Genomic DNA, 20,998 nt, shown 5'->3' with positions numbered 1-20,998 from the left:
TCATTTAAGACCCATGTGTCCTGATTGGTTTTGTGTATGCATGATCTATCCATTGATATAAATAGGGTTATTAAAATTCCTTCCTGTTATTGTATTGCTGTAAATTTCTCCCCTTAGGTCTGTTATATAGGTCCCCCTTAGGTCTTTGCTTTGTATATTTTAAGTGCTTCTGTGTTGGATGCATAAACATTTGCAAATGTTATATCCTCTTGTTCAGTTGACCCCTTTATCATTATATAATGCCCCTTTTGTCTTTTATTACAGTTTTTGTTTTAAAGTCTATTTTGTCTGATGTAGGTGTAGCTGCTTTAGCTTTCTTTTGGTTTCTGTTTGCATGGAACAGCTTTTTCCATGCCTCTACTTTCAGACTTTGTGGCTCCTTACATCTGAAGTTAGTCTCTTATAGGCAGCATATAGATGGGTCTTGTTTGTACATTTGGCCAGTCTGAGTATTTTCATTGGAGAATATAGTCTTTTACATTTAAAGTAATTCTTGACAGGTATGTACTTACTGTCATTTTGTTCTTTGTTCTCTGGCTGTTTTGTAGTTCTTCTCTGTTCTTCTTCTCTTGCTTTCTTCCCTTGCAGTTTGATGGCTTTCTTTAATATTATACTTAGATTCTATTTTTATTATCTTTTGTGTATCTACAATAGGTTTTTGTTTGAGGTTACCCTGAGACTCGCATATAACAGTTTATATACGTATATCAGTCTAATTTAAGTTGATAGCAACTTAAGTTTGAACGCATTCTAAAGCTACATTTTTACTTCCTCCACCACATTTTATATTTCTGATATCACACTTCACATCTTTTTATTTTGTGTATCCCTTCACTGATTATTCTAACTAGAATAATATAACTATAGTTATTTTTACTACTTTTGTCTTTTAACCTTTTTATAGTAGTTTTGTAAATGATTATATTTATCTTGCCCATGAGATTTATACTTTCATATGTTTTCTTATTACTACTCAGTGCCTTTTCTTTTCAACTAAAGAAGCCCCTTTCACGTTTCTCATAAGGCCAGTTTATTAGTGATGAACTTCTTTGATGTTTGCTTGTCTGGAAAACTCTCATCTCTCTCAGTTCTGAATGATAATTTTCCTGTGTAGAGTATTCTTGGTTGGACACATTTTTCCTTTCAGCACTTTGAATATGTTGTTCCACTCCTTTCTGGCCTGCAAAGTTCCTGCTGAAGAATCTGCTCATAGCCTTATAGGAGTTGCTGCTATATAACAAAGGCTTCCCTCGTGGCTCAGACAGCGAAGAATCTGCCTGCAATGCGAGAGACCTTGGTTTGATCCCTGGGTTGGGAAGATCCCCTGGAGGAGGGAATGGCAACCCACTTCAGTATTCTTGCCTGAAGAATCCCCATGGACAGAGGAGCCTGGTGGGCTACAGTCTATGGGGTCGCAAAGAGTCGGACATGACTGAGCAACTAAGAATAGCACACAGTATGCATTTAATGATATTATTTCTAATGTGCTGAAATTTTTGGCTTCCCTGATACCTCAATTGGTGAAGAATCTGCCTGCAATGCAGGAGACCGCAGTTTGATTGCTAATTCAGGAAGATCTGATAGAGAAGGCTACCTACTCCAGTATTCTGGCCTGTATAGTCCATGGGGTCGCAAGAATCAGACTGGACTGAGCAAAACTTTTACTTTCTTTTGTAGGTAACAAGTTGTTTTTCTCCTGCTGTTTTTAAAATTCTCTCTTTAACTTTTGACATTTTAATTACAATGTGTCTCTGTGTGGATCTTTTTGGGAATTCTTTGGGCTTGCAAAATCTTCAATTCTGTCTCTTTTCCCAGGTTAAGGAAGTTTTCAGCCATTATTTCTTCAAGTTAAGTTTTCTGCTCCTTTCTCTCTCTTTTCTCCTTCTGGTACTCCTATAATATGAATGTTATTCTGCTTGAAGTCATTCCATAGGTATCTTGGGCTGTCTTTGCTTTTTTTCATCGTTTGTTTGTTTGTTTTTTACTTTTTGCTGCTCTTATTGAGTCAGTTCCATCCATATTGTTTCAAGTGGCAAAAATTCATTCCTTATATGCCTGTGAAGTGTTATATTGTATGTATATGTATGCCATTTTTTAGTTTTTTGAGAAACCTCCATACTGTTTTTGACAGTGGCTGCACCAATTTACATTCTCACCAACAGTGTACAAGAGATCCCTTTCCTCCACATCCTTACCAACATTTGTTATTTGTAGATTTTTTGATGATAACATTTCTGACAGGTATGAGGTTATACTTCGTTATGGTTTTGATTTCCCTGGTGATTAGCGATGTTGAGCAACATTTCATGTGTCTGTTGGCCGTCTGCATGTTCCCTTTGGAAAAATGTCTATTCACATCTGCCCATTTTTTAATTGGGTCATTTGTTTTTTGGATATTAAGCTGTATGAGCTTTTGTATATTTTGGGAATTAATCCCTTGTTGGACTCATCATTTGCAAAAATTTTCTCCCCATTCATAGGTTGTCTTTTCATTTTGTTTATGGTCTCCTTTTTTGTGCAGAAGCTTTTAAGTTAATTAATTTTTTTAGTTTTAATTTAATGCATTTCTCTTTATATCATTGTGATTTCTGAGACATATTTACCTACTTGGTCTTTCTTTTGTTATTTTGAAAAATCTTTTTATTAAAGTATAGTTGATTTTCAATGTTGTGTTGTTTTCAGGTGTGCAGCAAAGTGAATCAGTTTTATATTTGCACACACACACACACACACGCGCACACGCACGCACACACACACACACACACACATTGGTCTACTCTTTTTTAAATTCTTTCACCATACAGGTCATTACAGAGTGTTGAGTAGAGTTCCTTATAGTACTATGTATATGTCAATCCCAATCTCTCAATTTATCCTCCTCCCCTTTTCCCCAGTAACAATATGTTTATTTTCTATATCTGTGGTTCTATTTCTGTTTTGTGGGCCTCCCTGATGGCTCAGCAGTAAAAAATCTGCTTGCAATGCAGGAGACGCAGGTTCAATTCTTGGGTCAGGAAGGTCCTCTGGAGAAGGGCATGGCAACCCACTCCAGTATTCTTGCCAGGAAAATCCCACAGACAGAGGAGCCTGGTGGGCTACGGTCTATGGGGTTTCAAAGAGTCAGATACAACTCAAAGGACTGAACACACATGCACACATTTCTGTCTTGTAAATAAGTTCATTTGTACTATTTTTTCCCATTCCACACATAAGCAATATCATATGGTATTAGTCCTTCTCTGTCTGACTTACTTCATTCAGTATAACAGTCTTTAGGTCCATTCATGTTGCTGCCAATGGCATCATTTCATTTTTTATGGCTGAGTAATATTCCAGTGTATATATTTACCACATCTGCTTTATACATTTGTCTGTTGACAGACATTTAGGTTGCTTCCATGTCCTGGCTGTTGTAAATAGTGATACAGTATTCATTGGGGTGCATGCATCTTTTTGAGTTGTGGTGTTTTTTTTTTTTTTTCAGGTTTATACCCAGGAGTGGGATTGCTGGATCATATGAGAGCTCTGTTTTTAGTTTTTTAAGGAACTTCCATACTGTTCTCCATAGTGGCTGTACCAATTTGCATTCCCACCAACAGTGGGATGGGGGGATCCCTTTTCTCCACATCCTCTTGAGCATTTATTATTTGTAGATTTTTTGATAACGGCCATTTGGACCAGTGTGAGGTGATACCTCATTGTAGTTTTGATTTGCATTTCTATAATAATAAGTGATGTTGGCATCTTTTCATATGCCTCTTGGCCATCTGTATGTCTTCTTTGGAGAAATGTCTATTTAGATCTTCCACCCATTTTTTGATATTTTTTTTAAATTAAGCTGCATGAACTATTTATATATTTTGGAGATTAAACCCTTTTCAGTTGCTTTGTTTCCAAACATTTTCTCCCATTCTGAGAGTTGTCTTTATTTTGTTTATGGTTTCATTTGCCATGAAAAAGCTTTTATTTATGTCCCATTTATTTTTGCCTTGTCATTACTCTAGGAGACAGATCCAAAAAGATGTTGCTACAATTCATGTCAAAGAGTGTTCTGCCTATGTTTTCCTCTAAAAAGTTTTATAGTATCTGGTCCTACAATTAGGTCTTTAATCCATTTTGAATTTATTTTTGTATATGATGTTAGAGAATGTTCCAACTTTCATTCTTCTTATGTAACTATCCAGTTGTCCCAGCACCACTTATTGAACAGACTGTCTTTTTTCCATTGTATGTTCTTGCCTCCTGTGTTGTAGATTAATTGACTGTGTAAGTGTGTGGGTTTATTTCTGTGCTCTTTATTCTGTTGCATTGATGTATATATTCATTTTTGTACCAATACCATATTGTTTTGATTACCATAGCTATGTATTATAGTCTGAAGTCAAGGAATGCCATTCCTCCAGCTCTCTTCTTCTTTCTCAAGATTGTTTTGGCTATTTGTGTTTTTTTCTGTTTCCATACAAATTTTACATTTTTTTGTTCTAGTTCTGTGAAAAATCCATTGACATTTTGATAGGGATTGCATTGAATCTGTATATTGCCTTGGGTAACATGGTCATTTTACCAATGTTAATTCTTCCAGCCCAATAGCATGATGTATCTTTCCATCTGATTGTGTAATCTTTAATTTCTTTCATTAGTGACTTATAGTTTTCCAAGTACAGGTCTTTTACCTTGTTAAGTAGGTTTATTTCTAGGTATTTTTATTCTTTTTGATGCAGTGGTAAATAGGATTATTTCCTTAATTAAGTGTATAGAAATATGACAGATTTCTGTAGATTTTTTTGTACCCTGCAACTTTAGCAAAATCATTGATGAACTCTAGGAATTTTCTGGTGATGTCTTTAGGATTTTCCACATATAGTCACATCATCTGCAAACAGCGAGTTTTACTTCTTTCTTACCAATATGTCTTCCTTTTGTTTCTTTTTCTCATCTGATTGCTATAGCTAGGACTTCCAAAAGTATGTTGAATAAAAGTATTGAGAATGGGTATCCTTGTCTTGCTCCTGATCTTAGAGGAAATGTTTACACCTTATCTTCTCTTAAATGTCAGGTTATAACAGCTCTGGGACTAGTCCAAATACTTAAGATTACCAATTATAAGATTCTAATTGCCGGCAAAGAAAATGAGCAAGATCTGTTCACCTAATTGCAAGTGAATCTTAGGTCACTCTGTTCCCTTAAAATATATACTGCTTTAGAATTTAGGAACAAGAAATATTTCTCTTTTCTGTATACTAAACTTGAACTGATAGCTTTATGTAACGGGAGTATTGTAAGAATTATCCCAGTTGCTATGAACAGTATACAAAAAAAAAATCTTTTGTGATGACATTCAATGGACTTTACTTTTAGTAGCTACTCCACAGAATTGCATTTTTTGAGTTTCATATTTTTGTTCTGTTGTAGTGATGGATGTGATAGTGGTACTTTCTAAGTTATTGAATTACTTTGTATTTTCTGTCTTCCTTGTGCCCAACCTAAAGAATCCAGAAGAGATTACATGGTGTGGTTATTTGAAGTGCCATTTTGGAGACGGGTCAATTTCTAAGATTTCACCTTTCTAAACTATGACTGTTTTCAGGGTGAACTGCAAAAAGTTGTTGGTATGCATGACTTTGAGTCAGAAAGTCCTTGACTTAGTAGTTAAGAATCTTAGTAAGTCTTAGTAGACTGTATAGAGCAACCCACACTTTATGTCTTATCAGATATACATTGGAGCCATCATTCCTCTGGGTGCAGCTGAGAAAGATGGTCGGCTCCGTGCAGCTGATGAGCTGATGTGCATTGATGGAATTCCTGTTAAAGGGAAATCACACAAACAAGTCCTAGACCTAATGACAACCGCTGCTCGAAATGGCCACGTGTTATTAACTGTCAGAAGAAAGATCTTCTACGGTGGTACGTGAACCTGTTCTTGCTCTGATAAGTTAAAAAAGAAACAAAGAGACTTAGTCCACTTTTTTTTTTTTCCAGGTTATCTTATTATGTTTAATAGTGTATGAGAGGCTGCGCTAGCCCTCTGCGATGACCCACACTGTGTCTGTGAAATGTTTCTTTGACTAAATCCACTTGTTAGCTAAAACAATGACAACAACAAAAATAGTGTATGAGATAACTTATTTGGTGTGATCCTTGCATGTGGAAGGCCATGTAAGGTTGAAAGGATTCATAAATACTGCTACTACTATCAAAAAAGAGAAATAAATTTTGAGTCTCTACATTAAGATTATATTAATATATCAATGAATTTTGCCAGTGTGATATTGTAATCAGGATATCAGGTTAAATCTGTTTTCTGAAGAACAAATACAAAGTTGTTTAGTCATACTAAGAGATCCCATTAACTGAATATCAAACAATTTTGGATCCTGATGAAATTCTAAATATTCAGAAGACAAAATGTTTCTACTTCAGAAGTTTTAGTATGACTTATTGAGTCTCAGACATGGATTCTTTTACTTACTCTTTACAACACTATGATGGTAAACACTGTCATTATTCTAGTTACTCACAGAAAGGTTGAGAAACACATAGCTGGTAGGTAGTAGGACCAGGATTGAAACAGATAATTTAATTACAAAGCCTGAGGTCTAAGCCATTACACTAAGATATGATAATCTCCTGTATTTTTATGTTCAATAGCTTTGTGAATATTATGTAGAAATTTTAAATAGTGAATTCTTGTCACTTAAAAATTTTCTGAAGACAACCTGTAGCACCACAAGAATGTAAGCTTCATGAAGGATGGAATTTTCATCCATTTAGTTCTATGCTGTGTACCCAGTACCTAGAAGAATGACCGCATGGCACAGAGTGGGCATTCAAAAAATGTGTGACTTGATGAATATTCACGTTACTCTTAAAAATGAGGCCCTGTGTCTTTGATTGTAGCATCCAAAGTAAAAGCCCACCTCCTGTCATAAATATCAGGCATTCTGAGATGCATGCGGATTCTAATGCTGTTGTTGCTTCCATTTGGTTGTGCTGGTGTCAGAACATAACTACGTAGAGTAAACAATGGGATATTGTACAGATAGAGATTAGCTCCCTCCTGGAAAGCATCATAAAGACGTTTCATAGTAGTTTGATATTATTGGAGACATTTTAGCTAATTCATTCTAACCATGCATTATATCAAAAAGAACCTTTTTTGTTGTTGTTAATTATTGGAAGTTGTTGACACTTTTGTTGAGGTTCAAAAACACATCCTCAGAATCCCATAGATTTTGATACAAAGAGACCTTATAAATGCATGTTCATCAATAACAGCATGTTGTGGTGGTGGTTTATGCTGTTTTGTATCAAATTATGGCACAAAATTTGCCCTTTTTTTAAAAAATCAGTTATGACTAACTTTTGTCATTCTTTCTCAAATTCTGATGTTATTCTTAAATAGAAGAAAAGGGTGTAGGTTAACTGCCCATTTGCTAGGAATTCCATGTGACCTGATCTGTGTCTAGGAGAGTTTGCCATTTATGTGGACAGCTTGTTATATACCTGAGAACTGCTAATGGTTAACTCATCTTGTATTACCCATCAGAAAACTGCAGTTGTAAAACACATTGTAAAAGATAAATCTGTGTAGGTGGCAAACTGCTCTCAAGCTGTAATGGGAAGTATCTCTGTCCTGATGCAGTGACCTCCCAGACGTCATGAGTGTCAGTCACTGCACTAAATTATATATTTTTATTAAATGTTTATTTATTTAGCTGCACTGAGTCTTAGCTGTGGCATGTAGGATCTAGCCGCCTGACCGGGGAGTGAACCCGGGTCCCCTGGGTTGGGAGTGTGGAGTCTTAACCTCTGGACCGCCAGGATTCAGTGTGTGTGTGTGGGGGGGGGGGTGTGCTCAGTTGTGTCCAGCTCTTTGTGACCCCATGGACTGTAGCCAGCCAGGCTCCTCTGTCCAGAGAATTTTCCAGGCAAGAATACTGGAGGACTGCCAGGGAAGTCCCACTAAATTATATTTAAAGCTGATTTTAAGAGGAAGTTTACTATGTTTTTATTCATTATCAACTTTTTAAAAAATTGCTTGTCCAGGTTCAAAACCTTGATGGAATTAAAATCATTTCAAGAAGAATTTTTTTTACCATCAAATTTCACAGAAGCTTTGAAAAACTTCCTTTAGAGTGAGATAACATTTTGTAGTTTTCCAACTATGTACTTAAAGAGCATTCTAGAAGTTCACTGGATGGGCTGCTGCCTACCTCTGCACTCAGATGATGTCCAGTCACTTGGGCAGAGGCACTGCTTTTCTTTATGTTAGAAACTCATTGTGAAGAGCTTAGCACAAAACACTTTAGTTATCAAAAGTTACGATGTTCCAGAAATATCAAAATTGGTCTTGTTTATTGCAGAGAAACAACCTGAGGATGACAGCTCTCAAGCCTTCCTTTCAACACAGAATGGATCTCCCCGCTTGAACCGAGCAGAGGCCCTGGCCAGGCCTGCTCCCCAGGAGCCCTATGATGTTATCTTGCAACGAAAAGAAAATGAAGGATTTGGATTTGTCATTCTCACCTCCAAGAGCAAGCCACCTCCAGGAGGTAAGGGCCCCTGTGTCATGGGGTCCCTCCCTCTAATTCCAGTTTTCTGAGTCACCCACTGGGGTTTATGAAACTAGCTAGGAATCATGTATAAATTGCCATTTTTTTTAAATGATGAATATTTTATTTATTTTCAAAATTAGGTAGTTTGAATCACTCTTCCAGGCTTCAGGTTTATTTATTTATCTCAGAGTCTATAAAATAAATCTTGGTAGCTCAGTTTGCATCCAGCTTAGACTGTGACAGTATTATCAGGGATGTGACCTAATTGATGTAGTGAAAGGACAGTGCTGAATTTTTTTTTTTAATTATGGGGGCATAGGGTTTTTTTTTTTTTCCAAATTAGGAGAAATCATGTATACAGAAATAAGTGAAATGCTAGAAGCAGTTGAGAAGAAGCAAAATAGAAAAACCTTGACCCAGATGTGTCTTAAATAGTCCTTTCATGTTATTCAATCATAATTGCCTTATTGCAGCTATAAATTGACCTTAAATGATAAGAGGCATTCTTACCTTATGTGCTTCGTCAAAAGGTAAAAGTTCTGTCAAGACCTTGAAAAATTAATCCAAATATCCTGAACCTAGTTTAGTAGAATGTCATCTGAGAAGGATGAATATGTATATTATTTTAATATGTATATTAATTTCTTCAACAAAGGAGGAATCACATCTTCTATGTCCAGGGCTGTTATGAATCAGCAAATTAAATATTTGCTGTATCTTTATATTTCTCAGTAATAATCATCTTTAAATATAAAATACAAATGAATATAAGATGAGAACCAGCAAACTAATGTGTCATGCTTGTCTGGTAGCTTTATTTTTCCAAGTCAAGTGATAAAAATCTTTGACCACATGAAAATGCACTCTTAGCTTTGCCAGGGTATTTGATTTTATCTTGAGTAGCAAGATCCTTTTAGACTAAATGGTCACTAAAACCTTAGTGAAAAATGAAAACACTTTCAGGAAAGTGTTATGAGCCAAACCAATTTGCAAAAATCAAACTAAAATCAATGCAAGTGTGTAAAGGAAGAAGATTCTATGACATGGATGAATTATTACTATGGTATCAGGTCACTGCTCACTGATACTAGTTTCCATTTTCCAAAAGCCGTTGCTATGGTAATGCTTGGAACTGGAACTGTTACTGATGCTGTGAGGATGATTATGTGGCCTGTGTCAGAAAAATGAGAGAAAGCAGCTGTTAGGTGGATTTTATGTTATATCATTGGAAATCAGCATCTAGAAAAACAAATGACCATTTTAGATAATCATATTCTGATTCTAATACCATGCAATAATCCTGGGCATTCAGATTAACAAAAATAGTGAAAGATTATTACTCAGTGTGATAGATGCTAACCACTTTCCATATTGAGCATATTCCTCCTCTAGCACTACAAAAATTAGGAGAGCCTCGTGTTCATCATAAAACTAGGAGATACACAGGAATTCAGTAAAATATATTACTTAAATAGTTCAACCTATTTTTATATTTGAAATTTCTCTTATACTTTAATACATTTTCTGTTTTAAATATATCATCTTATTTGTGTAAATTATATTTATTTGTTTATATATAAAATTAAAATCTTTTTATACTTCTTTGTTTAAATTTCTTTTTACAGTCTTAATGGTTTTACATACCATAGATGCTGGGTCTCTGTATAACATAGTGTCATTAAGTGCTGGGCTTTGTAATCAGACAAACATGGCTTCTAGACCCGCTTATGTCTTTTAATAGCTGTCTGATCTTGGGCATGTTACTTACCCTCCAAGTGCTCCAGCTTCCCCTGTGAAATGCGGATGTTAGCACTTCCTGTCTCATATGTTTGTGAGGATTAAGAGAGAGAATGCATATGAAGCCCTTTGCCTGGACCTTCCGTAAACGTTGGCTGCTGTTCCTTGTAGTTTCTGCCATTGTCATTGCAACTGTCACTGCCTATTGACCTTTTTTTTTCTCTAAAGAAACGTTAAAAAGTTTATCAATATTTGAGTAATGAGATGGGAAAGAAAGCCCAATTAAAATGTAAGATTGAGGTAACAGCTAATGCGTGGCAGGAAATGAGTGTTTGCAGCTCATTAATTATCAGCCTGAATGGTAAATTAGGCTTAGGTTGTCAAATGAATTTTATATAAAGTACTTGAGATTTTCAGTCATGATGCAAAACCAGAATTCGTAATTTCGCTGACGTGCTGGTTAATAATCTCACAAGATTCTCAGCCCTGCAAACATTCTTCTTGGAACTCTATTTATCTCATAGCTAGAAGGATCCTGGGGTAAGATTACATGAGGAGCTTTCCCTCACAGAGACCAAGCAGTTGCAGTATGCAGTTCACTGCGTAACAGTGAAAGATTGGTTTTAAAAAAAGAGTTAGCACAGGTGAAAAGGCCAGAAACCTGTCTGTCAGAATAGATCCTTCTTTATGGATCTTGCCTTGGTACAGTTTGGTATTCTACTCCTTGTAGGTTGTTGGGTTTTTTTTTTCCTTCTGCTGCTGCTGAAATGTATTTTCTGCTGACATTTGCACAGGAAGAGTTCCCACTAGCATCTCTAATACCAGTTATAAAATTCTGTACCATTGACTTCTTCAAAGGTCAGGGATCCAGGCCCAGCATCCTTGTTGTCCTGGACCAGTTTTTGTAGGGCTGCATGAGTGGAGTACTCCGCAAACACCTCTGTTGAAGATGGAAAGGACCTGACTAGTTTTGGTATGGCCAGCACTTCAGTGGTTTTGGCATTCCACTTTTCATACTTTTCAGTTCTGGTTGCAAAGGATTTCTTTTAAAAGGGGACATTTTCAGCTATTTTTCTTTTCCTTTCTTTTCTTTTCCTGAAAAGTAATGTTTTAAGAGCACCAAAGTCATCTCAGCAGCTGGACAAGCCAGCCTGTGAGACAGATTTAGGCCAAAGATGAATGGAGATGGAGAAATTGACTTCATGCAAATTCCCATAGACTTTGTATACCGACAGTAAGGCAGGACGTCAGACTGTTCCTTAGACATGGGTACTCTAAGCGCTTGTGCATACCAAGTCGCTTTAGTCGTGTCCGACTCTTTACGACCCTGTGGACTGTAGCCCACCAGACTTCTCTGTCCATGAGGTTCTCCAGGCAGGAGTACTGGAGTGGGTTGCCATTTCCTTCTCCAGGGGATCTTCCTGACCCAGAGGTTGAACCTGCATCTCTTATGTCTCCTGCACTGGCAGACAGGTTCTTTACCACTAGTGCCACCTGGGAAGTGCTCTAAGCAGTTACCTTGAAAACTTCACAATCTATTCAAAGGATGTTCAGAAGTTATCTTTCTCCTGGTCTGTTTATCTTTAACTGTTTTGGTGGTGCTTCTATAAATGCCAAGACAATAACAATCTTTTGTTATTATTATTGTTAGACAGTAAACTGCTTTTATCTCTCCTCACCTCTATGACGAACCCTTCAGGAAATTCTGTACCAGGATTTGCCAATTTCCTTTTGACCACATTACTCACATGATGAGAAAGGAACAACTGAGGCCTCAGAGGTTTTTCTTGTTTCATGTTTTCCCCAAGTCTGAACAAACCCCTTTCAGTGTTCCAGGGAGTTGAATGATTTTCTTCTCAGGGGATCTGGAGTGAACATTGTTTACAAGTCAATCTCTTCTAAGGCGGAGAGTTACTGAGAGACTGATTTAGAAGGTCACCACTGGGCCCCTGTGTGATTCTCCATGCAGTTCTGATGTGCCGCCGGCCGTCCTAGCTGGGCACCAGCTCGCGTCGCCTGGCACAGGGCCCAGCCCGTGCTGCTACTGCTGTGCTCAGTCGCCTAGTTGTTTGAGACCCCACGGACTGTAGCCCCTCAGGCTCCTCTGTCCATGGGATTCTCCAGGCAAGAATACTGGAGTGGGTTGCCTGCCCTCCTCCAGCAGATCTTCCCAACCCAGGGATCAAACCCAGGTCCGTGGTGCTAGCGGTAAGGAATCTGCCTGCCAATGCAGGAGACACAAGAGATGCAGTTTTGATCACTGGGTCGGGAAGATACCCTGAAGGAGGAAAATGGCAATCCACTCTAGTGTCCTTGCCTGAAAAGTTCCACGGACAAGAGCCTGGAGGGCTACAGTCCATGGGGTCACAAAGAGTGAGACATGACTGAACGACTAAGCACAACAACAGTGAGGAAAATGGTGTAAGTGCTTGATATAATTCAGAGCTAAAAGGTACTTGCTTCCACATTGACTTCCTCTTTTTTAAGATAAAATCTCAAACTGCATAATCCTAGAAGGGCCAAGGAATGGCACTAACTGTCCATGGGGCATAAATCATGGCCAAGAATAACTTCCAGTCCAAATGAAATTCTATTAAAATGACCCTAACATACACCTAGATATAATTCAGAAATACTAGTAAGGAGCCCATTTTACTATAGAAATTAAACATAATCACTGTGCCATTTAAAAATATTAAATTATCCTTATTGATAATAAGCCACATTCAGCAAGAGCCCAAGTGCCAGATAAAGGTAGGCAAAGAAATTCTAGAGAGCATAGAAGGAACACTTATTTCTTAATATGAATGCCCCTTATTAAATGGTGAAAGATATTTTCACAAGATTCCCTGAATGTCTGAGAACTCATTTTAAGGCATAATAACAGTGGAGAGTCTTAGTAGTTAACTCTAGGAAAGCCTTCAGCATTAAACTAGAGATATAATAGAACCGCACAAAGTATCTTTCCAAATGTCTTAGAGCAGCTTTGTGTCTCCAGGGTAGGATTTTATCCATAAGCCAAATAATCTTAATGTTAAATACTTAATGTTCTAATTCCACTCAGCTTTTCTAATTAAAAAAAAATATATATAGAGGCACAAATAAGAGGAATAAATTTTGTTCTAGAAGTAAATATGATTCATTTTAATGATCAGTCTTTTTACTGTAACTGGATTTCTGACCATGCTGAGTCCTGAACTTGATTTTGAACTGCATTTATTTACAAGATTTCTTGTGGGAGTAAAGGCCCCTTCAACTGAACCAAAGATGATCTCATTGTAGCAGTTTCTAAAATACCCAAATTCATGTTGCAGCCTAAACAGCCAATGGCAAACAAGAAACATGAGATATTTTAATAAATATCACTGAGGTCAGTAGCCTTTAAATGGGATGATTAGGAGGACAATATAAAAATTGGAAAAGGTTTCTGGTAAGTGGAGAAAAGCAAAGAGGTTTATATGCCGTGATTGCAGCTGTGTAAAGAGTATCTGCGTGTCGACAAAGAATGGAAGATAGCATGAAGATAGTTGCATTTGGATAGGATGATCACTCGTGGTGGCTTTTCTGATATATCTTTGAAGGATTTTCTTTGTTATTAGGTTGAATTTTTGATGCTGATGATAAATCCAATACTAAGAGATATGTTAAATAATTGAAAAACCTGGGAACTTTTTTTCTTCATAGTTATTCCTCATAAAATTGGCCGAGTCATAGAAGGAAGTCCAGCTGATCGCTGTGGGAAGCTGAAAGTTGGAGATCATATCTCTGCAGTGAATGGGCAGTCCATTGTTGAGTTGTCCCATGATAACATTGTTCAGCTGATCAAGGATGCTGGGGTCACTGTCACACTAACGGTCATTGCTGAAGAAGGTAATAACTGTTACACCTGCCTTCCCCAAACTGATCTGAGGGACATAGAACCTGCAGAAGTACCAGAGCCACGGCAGTGATAGAACCATTTATACATGCCGGAGTCTCATTTTTTGCCTTTTCCATTTAATGAATTTAAAAGACAGTTTATTATAAAGTTGTCAGTAGCTCAAGAAAAATAATCCAGCTAGCGAGTGGTGGCCATTTATTTACATGCTGGAGGAGCAAGCACCCAGAGTGAAAGACATAGGTAATATGTTTCAGATCTTATTTTCTTAAAATGATGTCTTAAGTCTCTGCTTGAGTGAGAGAAAATCCTCTGAAGAGTTCAAAGAAAGTCACTGTTGGTATCAAACCTTTCATGTCAGGTCCATGTCATAGTGTGCCTTGCCTTGCAGGCAGGGCTTCATTCTGGAAGCTGCTTTATAAATGCAGGAGCAGGAATATGTGGGAATAGCCAGTAAATGGGGCATAAGACGCACTTAGTGTCTTGCCTTGCTATAAGGCTGCCTTTGATCATTAAGAATTTGTAATTAGGAACCATTTTGAATAACAACCAGTTCATGTTCTTTGTTTATGAATTACAAGGTAACCATTACATAATGCTTATTCTATTATTTTTCCTAATTTTGTAAAACTAAAAAGAGGCCAAAAGAAACAAATGTATGAAGTCAGTCTCCATGTTAAAATTCCTTATACTGTAATGTGTGTTCCTGTCCCACTCCATCCCCCCTGCTGGCAGTGATCCTCTAAGCTATCCGTTTTCAGGTTTTTAAATTCTTGATTTTTTCTTTTCCCTTCCTCCTGCACCACTAACATACAGTTGTCTCTGAGGTGTTACATAAATCTCCCTTCTGTCCTTGATTCTGTAGGGGGATTTCTCTGTGGACATGAGTTTGCCTGGCTGCTCTGAAGTCCTCCTCAGTGGAAGCTCCAGTGCTTCCCCGCTCCCTGCACAGAAAGCATTTTTTGATTCTTCTCCCTGCCTGCCTTTTAAATTTTCCTCCCGGTTCTTCCCAAATCCTCTCTCTCTTTTTTCTAAATCCTCTTTTCTTTTTGCTAAACTGTGTGGCATGTGGGATCTTAATTCCCTTGCCGGGGATCAAACCCACACCTCTTGCAGTGGAAGTGCAGTCTTAACCTTAACCCCTGGACAGTCAGGGGAAGTCCCCAAATCCTCTTTTGAACTGGGCCTCATTGGTCTCTGTGCATATGGGCTTCCCCCATTCCCCATTGCATTCCTTATCTCTGCAATTCGTTGAGTGCTCTTCTTACATCACTATGTCCCAAATAAAAGGGTCTACTCTTTGAAGACAAAGAAAATATTACCAATGGACTGTGATACTAGCTGTCTTCCTCATTGCAGGTGGATTCTTTACTGGCTGAGCCGCCAGGGAAGCCCTGATACTTGCTAGGCACTCAGTAAATATTTTTTTTGAAAGAAGTAATGAGTAAATGGATGAATGAGCAACATTAAGGATATTTTCAGTTCTATGCCAATACCTAGTAGAGGCAAGATACACCCAATAGAAGAAGTAAGGCTTTTGACTGACAGAGTTCACTGACATCTATTAGCTAGTTGGCAGGCCTTAAACATGTCACTTAACATTTCTAACCTTCAGTTTTTTTTCTCTATGTGATGGGAATAATGATATCTATTTCAAGATCACTGTGAAGATTAAAGGTGAAACTATACATAATCTGCATAAATACCCTAAGGTGCTCATCTAATTATAGCTGTCATTATTTTATCATATCTTTGCATGGCCTCCTTCCTCATTCTGGTCTTCCCTAAGTCTCACTGCCTGCAGAAATAATAATGTTTAGGAAACACTTACTATGTAGCAGGCATTGTCCTGAATACTTTACTTCTGCTGACTCTTAGTCTTCACACCAATGCTAGGTCGGCACTATTAATTTCCTATTCTATGGATGAGGGAGCGAGCCACAGAGCCGTTAGAGAACTTGTCCATGGTCATAAAACTAGTGACGGAGCAAGTATTTGAATCGGGCATTCTCTCCAGAGTCTGTGCTCGTAACTGCTATGCTTCCCCCTTGTAATCACAGGATCTAAAATAAACCTCTCCTTGTCTGCCCCAGTCTTCCTCTCTTCCCTTTCTTGGCTTTACTTTTCTTCACTGTACTTATCTCTACCTGAGGTTATTGATCTGTGAGTTTATTTCTTTATTGTCATCTCCCCTACTAGAATGTAGTCATTCATAAGATTTGTGAAGTGAGAGATTTTGTCATGGTGGTGGTGGCTTAGTTGCTAAGTCTTACAAAGCAGAAAGAGACTCACAGAGAGAATACGGACTTATGGTCGTCATGTCCAACTCTTTGCTACGCTATGGACTGTAGCCCTGCAGGTGTCACTGTCCATGGGATTTTTCAGGTGAGATTACTGGAAAGGGCTGCCATTCCCCTCTCCAGGGGATCTTCCCAATCCAGGGATCGACTCTGGGCAGATTCTTTTACCGCCGGACCACCAGGGAACTTCAGTTCAGTTCAGTTGCTCAGTCGTGTCCAACTTTTTGCGACCCCATGGACTGCAGCACACCAGGCCTCCCTGTCCATCACCAACTCCATCCCGGAGTTTACCCAAACCCATGTCCATTGTGTCGGTGATGCCATCCAACCATCTCATCCTCTGTCGTCCCCTTCTCCTCCTGCCCTCAATCTTTCCCAGCATCATGGTCTTTTCCAATGAGTCAGCTCTTCGCATGAGGTGGCCAAAGTACTGGAGTTTCAGCTTCAGCATCAGTCCTTCCAATGAACACCCAGGACTGATCTCCTTTAGGATGGACTGGTTGGATCTCCTTGCAGTCCAAGGGATTTTCAAGAGTCTTCTCCATCACCACAGTTCAAAAGCATCAATTTTTCTGCGCTCAGCTTTCTTTATAGTCCAACTCTCACATCCATACATGACCACTGGAAAAACCATAGCCTTGACTAGACGGGCCTTTGTTGACAAAGTAATGTCTCTGCTTTTTAATATGCTGTCTAGGTTGGTCATAACTTTCCTTCCAAGGAGTAAGTGTCTTAATTTCATGGCTGTAATCACCATCTGCAGTGATTTTGGAGCCCAGAAAAAGACACCAGGGAAGACCCAGAGATGTTATCATAGTTGGTACTAAAGAGCCAGAACTGTGTTAGCCACATAGTTCATGCTCAATAAAAATTTTTGAATGAAACTTATTGTTAATATGAGTTTGGTAAGATTTATCTTAGTTTCTTTACCATGATCTCTATAGCCTGCTTTTTAGCCTTAAATTTGTTCTGTGACCCACAAAGAAAAGCAGGCCTCAGTGCCACAGGAAACGACATTTCAGAGTTGTTCTGAGAATGCTGTATGTGGTGCATTTATACCACCGTGTTTGGCATGCAGTAGTGATGGAAACTGCTAGAAGTAGTGGAATCAGCAGTAGTATAGATCAGTATTTCTCAAACCACATAGAGAAGCATCAGTGGTTTTTTTCCCCCAGACTAGCATTTTTGTAAAATATAATAAAAAGTGAATAATTAAAATGAGAAAATTGTTCTGTCAATTTGTTACAAATTTTTAAAAACTTTTACTCTCAGTATCAGTAAACATCTTATTGCTGACTAACAGACCACACTTCAAGTAGCCTTGAGATAGAGAAAAAAGTGGTCTTTCTACTGCTGAATGATATTAGTATTTTTTTTTTCCAAATTACCCTTTATTGTTGATGGTGTTTTCTCCAAAATGTTGTCCAAAATTACTCATTTTTCTTTCTTTTAAAAATTAATTTTGGAATTCCCTGGCAGTCCATTGGTTAGGACTCTGTACTTTCAGTGCTGTGGGCATGTGTTCAATGCCTGGTGAGGAACTAAGATCTCACAAGCCTCATGATGTGGCAAAAAGAAAGATTAACTTTGACATTCTGGTCCAGATACTTCTAAACCTGTGTACTGGGAAATCTTAAGACTTCTTATGTAATGCCAGTCAAAATTTAGGAAAATTAGAAGTGTGGAGATCCATGCCTTAAGGTATATTCCATTTTTTTTTTAAGGTGTATTTCAAATGTAGGTGTAGCCTCTTAAAATATACAATCACGTTTGACATGTAAAATCACATTTCAGTGATTACACCTTATTCCGTTATTCTCTGTTTTACTGAACTATGGGAACATTCAGAATCTCTTAATTACTTTTCTAGGTAAAAAAATAGAAAGTGTCCCTTCTGTCCATAAAATCCCATTCATGGAGTTTGTAAGCAGTCCAAGTTTCTCTTTGTATTCCATATAAAGTCTATTAACTGCACTAAAGAGTCAGATGCACATTTATAGCTCTCCAGCTGTTCTTAGAAATCACACATTCAGATCAATACCTCAGAGCTTCGTTCTTTCCCACATGTTACTGCTCCCTGACTCTCCATAGCCATCCACTATAAATTGATAAAAGACAACTACCTGGAAAAATGGAACTTGTTCCCTTCACCTTCTTTCCCCCCTTTTGCTAGATACAATTCAGTATTTGTGCTTATTTTGCCAAGTTCCCAAGTCAAATATCACGTGTATGGCGTAAAACCCTCGAACATACTCAGGACTCCCTCTGGCTCGTGGCATTCCCACGACACTGCCGCCTCTTCACTACAGCGGCTCCTTCTCAAGTCTAGATCATAAGCTGACTAAGCCTGCTTGTTCTTGCTTGAAGAAATCTTTAAAATGTATTCTTTTTCAGAGTTGATTTGTGTCAGTTGTGTCAGTTGATGTTGGGTCAGTTCTTGTTCATTCCATTTTTAATACTGAACCCAAGGTACCAAAGGTTGCAAGGACTATGTTAGAATGATTCTGGTAGTCATTTTTTGTTCTTTTCCATTTATTTGTTTGTTCTCGCTTGTCTTCATTCTCCACTATCATTTCTCTCACCTTTCCCACTGGCAGTTATGCCAGTGTGTTTTATGTCCCTCTTTTTATGTCTTTTAAAATACATGTTTGTGTGTGCGCATTTTTTTTGATTTGTATAAATGATATTGTATTATAGATTTTATGCTGGGCTTTTTTTTTCCCCTCAGAACCATGTGCTTTCTCCTTTTATGTCACTTGTTACAGGATCCAATGCAGGATCTTACATAGCATTTAGTTGTTGTATCTCTTTTTTTCTTTTTAATTAAAACATAATTCATGTACTATAAAATTCATTATTTTAAAGTATACAAGTCAGTGGTTTTTAATATTTTCATAAGGTTGTGCAAACATCACCACCAATTCCAGAACATTTTATCACCCTTTTAAGAAACCACTACTTCTTTCTCTAAGGATTTGCTAGACATTTCATGTAAATGGAATTATATACTATGTTACTTTTTGTGTCTGGCTTCTTTCACTTAGCAAAATGTTTTCATGGTTCATCTGTGTTGTAGCATGTCCGTTTGGGCTTCCTTATGGTTCAGACAGTAAAGAATCTACCTGCAGTGCAGGAGACGCGGGTTCAATCCCTGGATCAGGAAGATCCCCTGGAGAGGGAAATGGCTACCCACTCCAGTATTCTTGCCTGGAGAATTCCATGGACAGAGTAGCCCGGCAGGCTAGAGTCCATGGGGTTGCAAAGAGCTGGACATGACTAAGTGACTAACATACACACTCATGTCCTTTTTATGACTAAAGAATAACATCCCATTATGTGTATATACATTTTGCTTATTTATTCATTATTTGATAGACACTTGGGTTTTTTTCTATTGTGAAAAATGCTGCTATGAACGATGGTGTACAGATTTTTGTACAGATATATGTTTTCATTTTTCTTGGGTATATACCTAGGTGTAGAATTGTTAGGTCATATAGTAACTCATGCTTAGCTTTTTGAGGAACTGCCAAACTGTTTTCCCCAACACTTGCATTGTTTTGTAATCCCACCAGTAATGTATGAAGCTTCCAATTTCTCCACATCCTCACCATTTTCTTTGTGTGTGTGTGTGTGTGTAAGCCATTCCAGTGAGTGTGAAGTAGTAGTAGTAGTTTTGATTTGTATTTCCCTGGTGACTAATGAGATTGAGTGTCTTTTCATGTGCTGTTGGTCACTTGCATATCTTTCTTCAGAGAAATGTCTATTCAAATCCTTTGCTCACTTTTAATTGGGTTGTCTCTTTTATTGTTGAATTATAAGGCTTATATTCTGATTTTAGACCCTTATCAGATATATGGTTTACAAGTCTTTTCTCCCATTTTGTGGCTTATCTTTTCACTTTCTTGATATTGTCTTCTGATGCACAGAAGTTTAACACTGATGTTGTCTAAACTTATTGATCTTTTCTTTGGTTGCTTGTTCTTTTGTTATCAGAGTATTATGTGCCTTCAGGATTTATCCAGGTTGCTGGGTAAACATATCGATTGCTTTTAACTACTTGACCATTTCCCGTACTATATATTTACCACTCATTACTTGTCTACTCCCCAATCCACATTGTCTCCGACTCCACATCATCACAAACTATCCTCATACACTTTCTTATATGTATTTTATAAAACTGTGTGAGAATTTATTGGAGTGAAATTGATCAAAGAAATTGCTTACTTTGACCAGGTACTGTACTATCAGATTTTCTTCTGTAATGGCTGCGGCATCTACATTTCCACCAACAGAACACTGAGGATTCCTTACCTTCACATCCCCTCCCCCAACACTTGGCCTTATCCAGCTATCAAGTTGGCTAGGGTACAGTATAGAGAATGTTACTTCATTGGTAGATAATTTGCATTTCTCTGCTTACCCATGAATTTGAGCATCTGTTTTTCTTCTTGTGAATTGCCTCTTCAGAACCTTTACTCATTTTTCTTGTGGAGTTGCTGTCTTTTTCTTGTTGGCATTTAGAG

At 37.8% G+C, this 20,998-nt stretch overlaps 1 protein-coding gene across 5 annotated transcripts in view; it reads left to right on the top strand.

Annotated features, from left to right (window-relative positions):
- The window catches only part of MAGI3 (membrane associated guanylate kinase, WW and PDZ domain containing 3), a 245,380-nt gene that overhangs the window by 207,190 nt on the left and 17,192 nt on the right, over nucleotides 1-20,998 (top strand). For all 5 annotated transcript variants that reach the window (XM_043876802.1, XM_043876801.1, XM_043876803.1 and 2 more), the window contains exons 14-16: nucleotides 5,712-5,904; nucleotides 8,364-8,552; nucleotides 13,977-14,162. In XM_043876802.1, the coding sequence (XP_043732737.1) occupies nucleotides 5,712-5,904; nucleotides 8,364-8,552; nucleotides 13,977-14,162 (568 nt within the window). The remainder of the gene's footprint in view (nucleotides 1-5,711; nucleotides 5,905-8,363; nucleotides 8,553-13,976; nucleotides 14,163-20,998) is intronic.

This window comes from Cervus elaphus, chromosome 20, assembly GCF_910594005.1.
Source record: "Cervus elaphus chromosome 20, mCerEla1.1, whole genome shotgun sequence".
Lineage (NCBI taxonomy): Eukaryota > Metazoa > Chordata > Mammalia > Artiodactyla > Cervidae > Cervus > Cervus elaphus.
This window is presented reverse-complemented; position numbering and strand designations above follow the sequence as displayed.